This window comes from Betta splendens, chromosome 3 (assembly GCF_900634795.4).
Source record: "Betta splendens chromosome 3, fBetSpl5.4, whole genome shotgun sequence".
Lineage (NCBI taxonomy): Eukaryota > Metazoa > Chordata > Actinopteri > Anabantiformes > Osphronemidae > Betta > Betta splendens.
Window position 1 is genome coordinate 13,651,820 of NC_040883.2, and position 12,102 is coordinate 13,663,921.

The 12,102-nt window shown below is 43.3% G+C and overlaps 1 protein-coding gene across 1 annotated transcript; it reads left to right on the plus strand.

Annotated features, from left to right (window-relative positions):
- Positions 1-1,031: 1,031 nt before the first annotated feature.
- Positions 1,032-4,429, plus strand: irf8 (interferon regulatory factor 8). The gene is made up of 9 exons (XM_029143740.3): positions 1,032-1,176; positions 1,290-1,493; positions 1,824-2,007; positions 2,177-2,274; positions 2,462-2,516; positions 2,913-2,960; positions 3,058-3,450; positions 3,548-3,663; positions 3,783-4,429. Exons 2-9 carry the CDS (start codon positions 1,323-1,325, stop codon positions 3,978-3,980), a joined length of 1,263 nt encoding a protein of 420 aa, XP_028999573.1. The 5' UTR covers positions 1,032-1,176; positions 1,290-1,322; the 3' UTR covers positions 3,981-4,429.
- Positions 4,430-12,102: the final 7,673 nt, after the last annotated feature.

A 12,102-nucleotide genomic window follows, 5' to 3' on the forward strand; every position in this document is an offset into this window, starting at 1 on the left:
AACCACACTGACTAAAACCACGAATAATGCTAATTTTCCAGAAACCTTTAAGTTGTGTTGAACATTTGACAGGTTTCCTGATTTTACTCAACAGATTACCTGGTATTGTTTAAACCACAAGATGGCTGAGAAGTGGTGAAGAATCCACAAAACACCATAATTATCAAGAACATCAGTGTTTAGGCATTTTTTTTACTAAAAAGTGGCATGCTTAATATTTAGGGAAATTTTACAAATTACAGGATGGAAGATTTTTGTTTTCAGTCTTTTAATTTTAATATTAATTAAGGCAATTTGATCATGTGTGAGAATATTATAGTTCAGAATTCCTCAACCCTCATTTATTTAGTTAATGTAAAAACAAAGTCAAAATTATGCATATATCCATGAATTATAAATGTTAAAGATGAACTCAAATGATAGTTTCAGATTTACAGCATCAGACTGGTGCAGACAATGTATGAGGGTGGGTGGACAGACAGTGGGAGTAAATGAGGAACACTGTTAAAACAATGGGGCTTATATCTTGGTAATATGTTTGACCCGTGGCGTTTTTTGATAACCAGGAAAAAGTTAAATCAAAAGCTGTTTTTGTCGGTAGTCCACCGTGGGTCCCCTTTGATCCTGATGATTCACCCAGCCCCAGTAAACACATCACTTGTATTTAGGGCGTCTCAGAAAACTTGGTCAAGTGGGTACATCCACCCCACAGACATCACGCTCTACCTGCACAGTAACATTATGAGCTTTCTCTTTAATACCGAGTGGGCGTAAAAAGGGACGCGTTACTTCGGTCTAAAGCGCAAAAATCCCCCATTAACACAAGGTAACTTGTGACTCCCCGGGTTTGTTCAGCGCTCCACGTCGGCGTAGCTTTTGGCGTGGGCAGCACATTTACTACCATCCCTTGTGTCAGGCCATTTCTTGTAAATGCCCGCAGTTAGAAGAACAACGCTTCCGCAGTGGGCGGACCCGCGGCGGCTGCGGCGCACGGATTGGTCCGAGCGGGGCGGCGCCGTCCAATCATCTCCCAGCGGCTTCATTCATAACAGAGCACGGTGCGTAAACCTGGTGGGCATGTGCTGAAAGAGCGCACTCGATCAAATCTGACAGGCAGCAATCGATCAGCCATTGGAGATCGAACACAGGCCGAAGAGCTTAGCTACTTTTCCAGCTGTAAGTGTTTTCACTTTTGATTTCTAATCAAACGCTTCATAGCCGCTGTTAAACATAACATCTAAAGACATCTGACAACAGTAAATATTACATTTACTGCCGTCCTCGTTTAGGTCCAGAAAAAACAAAGTTTTTCCTCCATCACGATGACGAACCCGGGAGGTCGGAGACTCAAGCAGTGGCTGATGGAGCAGATCCAGAGCGCGCAGTACCCGGGGCTGCAGTGGGAGAACGACGGCCACACCATGTTTCGAATTCCGTGGAAGCACGCCGGCAAACAGGATTACAACCAAGAAGTGGACGCCTCTATTTTTAAGGTTTGTCAGCAAGTTTTCGTGCAGTTCCAAGAAAAGACGAGGCCGCTGCGCTTCACGGTACATGCAGCGATGCGCAAAGTCCAAAACGTCATAACAAGCGAGTGGATCTAGATATTAAGTCAACTGTTTAAGGAAGTAACGGCTTTTAAATAGAACATATTGAACATATTAGAATAAATGTACTAAGTATAAAACAGTAAGCTCTCTCTTAATAGAGTCTCCTTTGCTCCAAAATCCAAAGCCACTTTTAATACAAAGGTTAATGAAAATCAGATATTTTGAATAAATATAATATTGGATATCCTTAACATGAGCTGTTTCCCTGCACAGGCCTGGGCTGTGTTCAAAGGCAAATTCAAGGAAGGGGACAAGGCTGAACCTGCAACATGGAAGACCAGACTCCGCTGCGCCCTGAATAAAAGCCCCGACTTCGAGGAGGTGACGGAGCGATCGCAGCTGGACATCTCTGAGCCTTACAAAGTTTACCGCATCGTGCCAGAGGACGAGCAGAAGCGTGGGTTTCTCTTTTATTGTGTGACGTAGGGCGTTTATTTGTGCCCCTGCTGCCAGTAAACAGGCATGCGTGGCATCGGGCCTGTGCCGGTGACCCCGTGCCTCCTGCGCCTTGTGTCGTGTTGTCGTTTCACCCTAACGCTGCCTTTTCCTTCATCCATTCAATCCAGATGGCAAGAGCTCAGCAATGCCCATGGCGGCCACCACCGGCTGCGACATCACCGACATGGACTGCAGCTCCGCAGAAATAGAAGAGCTCATTAAAGAGGTGAGACAGTCTTTGGCTTGACACCCTCGTGTTTAGCTCTCACTTCTGCTCCCCCGTCCTCTGTCACACGCCTCTAGACGTGTGTGTCACTTTTTTTTCTGATCACCACACTGCGCAGCCTCCCACACGATGACTCTGAAGTGTATTAAAGGTGCTTTGTTGACAACGGCGCCCTGTGTTGTTGCAGGAGGACTGTAGCATCCAGGCCAGTCCGGAGTACTGGTCCCAGGGCAGCATCACCAGTAAGACCCTTTCCTTCTACCCCACTCAGCACACACTTCTCTAAATCTCGCCGGTCCCAGGTCCAAGTTGTGTTGTTGCTTTCTGCTTGTATATCTGTGGCATCATTTGTGTCAAGTCTAATACACATGAACAGTTAGTTCTTCAATAATAACCACAGTGGAAATCTCAGTGAACGCTGCGGCTGCTCATGAGAGCTCTTTTATCTGTCTGTTGAATTCTGCAATGGAAGAATTGACTAACATCCTGTTGAGCATTGCTGACTAAAGTGATTATTTCTATGGGGGATCGTGCTAGCGGCACGGTATTTCTGATGATGCTGCAGAATAATGACATGACAGTGTGGTTGTGTCCGCTTTGGTGGAAATGGGCATTAAGTCGCCTCCTGTAATTCGCAGGTTTTCCACAGCATCTGGATCCGTTGCCGTCGGGTTCTCTGAGCTCAGGTATTTAATCACGTTAATCACGTTAATCTGAACTTACAGCAGTTTATATGCTGTTTATTCATTTTTATCAGCTCACCAACTCTTCCTTTGTCTCCAGCCTTCTCCCAAATGATGATCAGTTTCTTCTACGGAGGGAAACTGACCCAGAACATACTCGTCAGTCACCCCGAAGGCTGCAGAATCTCCCCACAGCAGCACCTGGGCCGCGGCGCCCTCTACAGCTCGGACAGCATGCAGAGCGTCCACTTCCCCCCCGCCGACCTCATCGAGTTCGAGCGCCAGCGCCAGGTCACCCGGAAGCTCCTGGGTCACCTGGAGAGGGGCGTGTTGGTCCGAGCCAACCAGGAAGGCGTCTTCATCAAACGCCTGTGCCAGAGCCGTGTCTTCTGGAGCGGGCTGGGGGAAATGGGCTCCCAGTACAGCCCCCTGCCGGGCAAACTGGAGCGGGATGCTGTAGTCAAGATTTTTGACACCGGAAGGTTTCTTCAAGGTAAGTGACCGGGTTTAGTTGATAGTTTTCAAAACAAACATGCCACCTGCTGATGGACCAGTGGTCTAATAGCTTTTCCTGGTCCTCTATGTCTCAGCTCTGCAGATGTACCAGGATGGGCAGTTTCCTGCTCCCGATCCCACAGTGACTCTGTGTTTTGGAGAAGAGCTCCATGACATCAGCAATGCCAAGAACAAACTGATCATCGTGCAGGTGAGTCACGTCATATCAGGTGCACGCATCTCCTATCACACAAACCTGACAGCTCCCCGCGACGAGAAACGAATACAAAGTCCATGCGCTCCCAGTAAAATCGCGCTTCTCACTCCCAGATAACTGTGGTGAACTGCCAGCACCTGCTGGAAGCGGTGAACATGCGTCGCTCTCAGCCGTACGGCAGCAACCCGACCCTGGAGATGCCCGACGACGTGGCCAGCGACCAAATGGCTCGGATATACCAGGACTTGTGCAGCTACAATGGCCCCCAGAGGCCAGCCTGCTACAGGGACAATATGCCCATCACCGCCTGAACTGTGAGCAGAACACGCCCAAGAGAGCGGCACAAGCCTTTGCAGTACAGAGCCTGACAGGATGCACCCGTGCAAATCCAGTTACATGTGTTCACTTTTGTAAATTAGTGAGAGACTTTAGCTTTAAACTGTAACGTATCGTTTTTATACTTTTACTCTCGGTCTCGGCAGACTGACAACAAATGTAGCAATTTAGTTCTCAAAATGTAGACATGCCTTTAATGTCCTTGCAACAGAGTTGCTTTTTCATGCTGGACATCTTCATATCCAGACCAAATAGAGATTCGATCACTTTGCTATTTTGTCTGTTTTGCTAAAAAACACATTGAAATTTAGCGTCAATGCGTCATTACTTCAGATAGGTTTTACTATCACAGGTTGAGTTGACTTTTATTTTATATTTTTATAAACTCAGTTTCTAATAAAGATGTTTTACTTAATTGTACAAATTCTTGTATCATTTAGTTTTAATGGTTGAATTATTATGAATAGAAAATGATATTGTACCTACGGAATTGGCCTAATGGGCATCGCCACTAGCTTAATGTTCCTTATATGGATCACATTAATAAAATATTAACCACAAACTAAATATAGTTATAGTTGATAAGAATTTTATAAAACATGCACTTTTGCATTTTATTCTTTACTCAGCCTCTTTAAACCTTATGTTTATCTGTACGGAATTAACATCAGTTTGTAGAATAACAGTTTTGAGTTTTTCAGCCACTGCAGATTGTTAAACACCCACCGGTGCATGTCAGACGGGAAATAACAAAAATGAAAAACATGTGATTTTGCACAGTTTGTGCAGCACATTTTCTGTCTGCTTGTTTTACTGGTTGGCTGCCTTTATATTACACCTAATGGACGAAACATTCAGATCTCTAAACTGTTTTATGACATGTGTGAGTCAAAACACGTCGCATAAAGTTTTAGATTCTTGACACACGATCTGTCCAATTAAGGACAAGTGTGGAGAATCTAGGGACAAAATGTACATTTTGAATCTTAGTTAACGTCGAAAATAAAAATTTTGTGGTTTGAATATCGCTTGACTGCACAAAATACAAATATTTGAAGGGTTGAAGAGGTTAAGGCCTCACCCTAATTTTGACACTCAATTTTAGAAGCCATTAAACAGAAAGTCCTTCTAAAATGACTTCATAATGAAATTAAACACGCGTTGAGGCTTCATCAAGCATCTGTAGATTAAAAAGGCACATGGCTCAGTTCAGAGAGTCATCTTCTACTTCCAAGGCCTACATTTACCATAAACACTTACTGTTTATTGCTCCAGCGTCAAAATGATGAAACTAAAACACTATGTGAAACTAAAAGAAGGATCTAGGATACCTAAGACAGGGAACCTCTCGGACAACCCCCCCCAGACCCCCCCTCCCCCCAAAACTCTCTGATGAGTAACAGAGCAAGGACAGGATAAGAGGTGACCAACTGAATGAATAAGACACAATGACACAACGAGACTTCATAATAACTGGTCATCAAAGGCCAGGGAAAGAATGACGACATTATCTCACGTCAGGCATTTTGACATTTAAACATACACTGTACTGTACATGCTCACATCCAGATTCACTGTAGACCGTTTACTGTAACCTGAACAAAGTGTTTAACCTCTTCTTTTGTGGACCACAACAACAGTGTTAACACATTGTACACTACAAACAAACATTTTCAGTTCTCCAATACAAAAGACAAGGTTTTCCAGTGGTAATTTAAATCAGTTCCATTTAAGCTCACTGGCCAAATTCAGCTGGCGCTTTTTTACCTATAATCCTGTCATTAATTCTACTCTGACATAAAATGACCTTCAAATAACAAATGTGACAAGTCCCTTTGAGAAAACACTTCTAAATCCTACCCATGTGTGATGATTAGCAGAAGTACACAAAGATAAGTTTCAGACATTTGGGTGGAAAAGAAACAAATGTTCTTCTAATAATGACAAAAATCAAGTTGCTGTAATGACTCACACTGAAAGAAATCATGTGCTGTCTCGTCATATGACAACTCAGAATAAAACCTTTGACTTAAAATTAGAATATCTGATCAATGCTTCACTGAATAAAACACAGGTGGAATATGGCATCTGTGGGTGTGGGGAATGTTTGTGTGTGTTTTTTTTTGTGTGTGTGTGTTTGTGTGTGTGTGTCTGTCTACATGGGGGAGTTCTGCCTAAGTTCCTCAGAACAGGAACTTATTTCAAAACTGTCACAGGAAACTATCTCTACCCCCACCCCTCAAATAGCACGACTGAAACTGGATCAAAACCAAAATCTTTCTATCATCACGCGTAGGTCATGGCATCAGGGCTGCGAATGCGTCTGTACTTTGGCGTTACACACGTAAAACATCTCCGTGCAAAGTTTACACCTTTTGGGCACAGAGATGAACGACTGGGGCAGACATCTGCTAAATGAGCAAATTTTTACTTTTAAAAAAGCATCAGGTAAATTAGATATTGTTGTTGTTGCAGCTACTGTAAAACAAAGCTTAGTTCTGAGATGCACGAGAAGCTTTATTAGTCCCACATTGTGGAAATGAACATGCATTTTAAAGCAGCCCATGGGGGAGCAGTGATCAGCCCAGGGCCTAGTGTGAGGGGTGACGTGTCTTGCTCAAGGACACACCTGGCGCCAGAAGCAGGGCTTGAACCTGGGACCGGGCTGGTGCTCTACCCACTGAGCCACCAGGCCACAGATGACACAGTGAAATCATTGTGTAATGACACAATTCTTATTCTTCAACATGTTGATGGAAATCATCCACTGTTTTTTTTTCATTTTGAAAAAGTAGAAATCTCACATATTGCTTTCATTCAGACGTAATCAGTTTTGTCTCTTTGCCCTTGAGACTGAAGCTTGGGAAGAAACCACTTTCCAGTGAAGACGCTTCCGACGCCGTTGATTCTTGGTAATAGTTCACAGAAACAATGAATAATAGATGCTGTACTCAGATCTGAGCTGGGATTTTATGGTTTCCCACTGCTGAAGTCGGAAGGAGAAGGAGACATTTCTGCTAACGGCGTCTCTTTTCTGCATCTGCTGTGTGGTTCTCTTTGAGTTGCAACATGTCTTTGTGGCGTCTGAGGCTTCCCACAATAAACCATTAGAGACGAGTGACAAACAGAACTGATGTTGCCATCCTACTGTACGTAACCCACGCCATTTACTCCTTAACATATTAATGTGTTGTGATTAAGGCAGTCAGCGCTTAAAGGAAGCGCCACCTACTTTGTGAAAAGCAGGACTTAAAGAAAACAAACGAAAAGAGGAATAAGCAGAATTGAATGGTTTTCCTTATAGATTAGAAGAATGACTTTTTTGTTTCCGGACTTGTCTGTATTGCTGACTCCTCAGTCTTTAAGAGTTGGCTGCAGGGTCAGCACTGACCTTTCCTTTGGGCTGTTGTTGTTTTCAGCTAAAAACAATTTCCTCTTATTTGTGGTTTAGCATGTTTTGCAGCACTTTTAATTCTGAATCTCTCTTTTACCAAGTGAATGACTGCAATCACAGACCTAGACGATGTCATAGATATATTTAAGTTAAAATTGTTTGATTGGTTTTACAATTAAAAAACTTACTTACAGTAATGTGGGATTTAAACTTTATCTGTTCCTTGAGAGGAAGGTTGTTGCCATTTGGCGCTACGTGAATAAAATCAAATTGAATTCCTGACCAGACAAAACGCACGAGCTGGTGGTGAAGTTGTGATTTACCGTGAACAGGTTGCGTTACGCGCGCGCTGGCTGCTAAAAGCGTTGGCGGCGTCTCGGGGGACGGCGCTGGTTTAGAATCAGTGTGTCTGCGATGAGAATAGGCATCCAGAGAGGAACTGGGAGAAACACGGAGGACGCTGTGAGAGGAGAGGCAGGTGGACGGGGAGCCCACATCCTGGGACGCAGGGAGAAAGCCACGTAACCACACACACACACAAACACACACACACACACACACACACACACACACACACACACACACACACACACACACACACACACACACACACACACACACACACACGCTAGTAGACGCTCATCAAGGATCATATCCTCTAATCAGTATCAGTTCATGTCCTTCAAACCAAACGTCCCCGTGGCCCTGCACCTACACAACGACGGCCAACTTCAGACCTAACTGATCATTTTGTCGACCAAAGAGCTGGAACAAAAAAAATACAAAATATAATGTATAGAATTTTTAAATGAGAGACATATTATAATGCATACGCCAAATGAGCGTCCGTATTTTAAACAATAGATTTATAAAAATAAAAAAAGGAAATCATGTAACATGGCTGACGAAGATTGTCAAAGTGAAAATAAGGAAGTTTGACAATTTATGGGAAAGTAGTTTATTTTTTGTAAGTTTGCGTTTGTAAGCAAGTGACTGAGAGTTATTGTTTGAATGAATTACACAAATCTCTTTATGCAGTAATGAGCATATAAATCATTTATGCATTCTGTCGCCGTGCAAACGCAGCGTCTGAATCCGTGGGGACACGAACAGCTGAGAATTGCATCATTTCGAGTTGCTGCACTCGGACAAAAGCCGTCCCGTCCGCCTGGACAGGAAACACAGGAAGGAGCCCAGGAAGACGGTCCAGCGCACGGAGTCCGAAAAGAGGAACAGTTAAAGCACGGGCCGCGCTGGGAGAGGGTTCAGCTGATGGCACGAAGGCTTTGGTTGAAGTTTTGTGTCTGAGAAAACATGAAACTTAAACACCAATAAGTCACATTTATCAACGCTGGCCCGGGATGCGCATTTGTTTCATGTTCACATGAAACAAAACTTCAGAAGAAGACGAAGACGATGGAGGCTGAGGTGAAGGGGAAGGCCGGGGCGGGGTGACAGTCCCTGGGGAACCCGTGCCCGGGGATCACAACCCGCATCGATGTGCAGCTCACAGCTCAGTGCGTGTGTGCGTGTGTGTGTGTGTGTGTGCGTGTGTGCATGCAAAGCGCAGACAACGGGATGTGGGCAGCCAGAAAGGTGATGTGTTTGACGTGAACAGAAAGACACCTGAGAAACTCTCTGCTGTCTCAACTCTCTGCTGAGGAAATCACACGACTGTCTGTTTTGCTCAATTAAGAAGAAATATAAGTGTTTTCACAGGACAATACTGTTTAGAAAAACTCATGGCAGCCATTGCTCTTATTCTCAATAACATGAACACAGAATGTTTTATGATACCATAATTATATAGAGACAAAAAAATAAATAAAAACTCTGCAGATTCCTTATTTTTGTAATGTTAAAATAATGTATTAATAATGTATGTATTTCATTTGTAGTTGTTACACGTAGCTGCTTTTAATTAAGGAACAAGATGTTTGTGGTTTAAAATGCGTGTTTCCCATTATATCACTGGAGCCACTGACTAAGTCACGTTGATTACACAACACACGCACACACACGCAGATTACACTTTCTGAGCAACAAGCTGGTGAGGCAACAGGTGCTGCTGGGATGGAGATTATTTAAAGTCGGTCTAAAATGGCTCCGGTTCAGCTGAGGGAGCTGTGTGTCAACCGCATACAGTAGAAAGTACACTGGCAGTACACGCTTCCCCTTTCAGCAAAAGCCAGACTTGACCATCACAGGCAGAGGTGGCGTTACCTGTCAGTGAGCGGCTGCAGCATCACGTGGGCCCCGGACCCGCTGCCGCGTGTTTCTAGTGACGAGCAGGAGCCCAGCGGTGACTCTCTACTCGTAGCTTGTCCCAGGAACTCTATAAAAAGCCTCCGGTCAATTCAAAATGCTGGAAGGACTTAGATGATCACATTTGTCTTTATTGGCTCCTGGTAAAATCTAGCATAGATCCTCTAAAAGCAGAATGTTACTTCATGTTGCTTTAAGCCCAGGCCTGTAACCTTCCTTTGTGATAATGCTTCTAGTCAGAGATGGTTCAGGTCTCTGATCCTCAGGTCTCTCTTCAGGACTCTGACCCATCTCTGGAGGACGTCTTCATACACTGAGCTCCTCCATCTTCAATCTATTTGTCTACACTCCACTCACCTGCCACCATAGTTCTACATGGGACTCACTTTCTCCCATAGTTGTGCCTCTCTCTCTCCTTTCTCATCTACAGGTGTCTTCAGACTGAGCTGTGTGTCTCCAGTGTTCTGGTACTGGTCCAACTATCCTGCCTCTGTTCTATTGCTGCTTCATGTTGTTTTCATTTTTTTACCTTTCTTCTCCATCCCTTCAACCCAAATTGAGCCTGGTTCTGCTGGAGGTTTCTTGCTCTATAAAGAGGGAGCAGTTCAACCTAAATGATTAAAACACTGTGTAATAATATTACAAACAGCATTTGTACAAATTTCCATGCAAGTATATAAATGTATTTTAAAATGTACTGATTGGCAAATTACAATTGATGGTATATAAATTAAACTGAACTGAATTAAAAATTCTAAACATAAACTAAGGATTGCTGGAGGGAAAAATAACTAAATGTAGCAAACGGGCCAAATTGTGAACATATTTGCATGTTTAAAAGCAGCAATGGGATTGAGAGACAACGTATTTTTAGCACAGGATTTGCATGTGAGCGCGCTATTGTGCCCAACACAGAGGTAACAGTCCTGGCGACCACTGGAGCACATCTTCTATGGCTAGTTAACCATGATGGTTTGCACAGTTTACACTTCACATCAATGGAGAGTGCAAAGGGGAAAATCCTACTTATGTAACTTAGGGCAAAAAGCGAGGCTCGTGTCATAAGAGTGCTCAAAAGCGTGAGAGTGAAACTTAAGAAAAAGAGGAAACACATTATTGTTGGAAGATGAGCTATGGCTGAAGGATACCTTACTTGTAATATTTCTACTTTTCTTGTTCATTGTGTATTTGCTTTTAAAGCTTTAAAGCTCTGAATGAATAACAATAAGAACCAAGGTGGACGGAGCTGTTCTAATGTAGCGTGGCTTTTTAATGCCATCTAGTGGAAACATGAAGACGAAGATTATTCAGTTCTCATCAGTAGAACTTTAGGAGAAAAAAATGGCAGTTTTTTAAGCTATCGTATCAGATTTACAGATGAAATCTCGGAAGTAAATGCAGAGTGTAATAAATTGTAAATTTCGGGTTTGTGGCCATGTAGTTTATATTTCACCTTCACTGTATTGTTCATTTGACTAAACTGTGCTTCTACATAGTCAACAGGCTCTAACGGCCACTGGACAGTGGTGCTAATCTGGAGGTGACTCCTCCAGGGAAGCAGATCCAGCTTTAACTCTACCAATTGGGCAAATTGTATATTTAATGTCATGCTTATAACCAGCACAATTAAAGATTTCCCCTGTGACTGTTGTACTGTATATATATATATATATATAGTATATTATATACACTACAGTATATAAGATGTTGACTGTGATACGAGCATCTTACAGTTCCAGTGTGGTGGAGAGTCTTTATTCAGTTGCTACAGTCGTGTCTGTCGTCTCAACAACAACATTTGAGCAAATAAAAAAGCAAACAAGAAAAAGCAGATAAAGAGTTGGTTGCTGTCAGGAGGATTAGTAGTCTCTGCTGATCTTCTGGACAACTACAATTAGTCAAATACTGCTTAGTGCTTTTGCTAACTCTGGTAATGAGGTCTGTGAAAACTGTTGTTTTTTCTCTGCGTATTGTTGCATATTAAAGCGTTTATTAGACTGAGGCTGCTCCACATCTATGTATCATCACAGTTGTGCTTTTTTCAGTTCACTTTCCAGCTTCACTTGTGGAGCCAAATAAACAGATGGCGTGCGATCCCCCTGACAGCTCCAGAGGTGTGTTTAGAAACTGCACAAAAACACACACACACACACACACACACACACACACACACACACACACACACACACACACACACACACACACACACACACACACACACACACACACACACACTTTCCTCTGCGAGCCTGAGGATGATCTCTACCTCATCTACACCCAATTACTCACTGACCCTAATTGAATATTTGGCAGCGGGTGCGGGCGGTGACGCCGTGCACCGGGCTAAAGGAATCATCACTCTTGGTCACTGGGCCCATTAAGTAGCATGAATGACCTATGATGTCATAACGTAGTAAAATCCAGGGAACTTATAGACA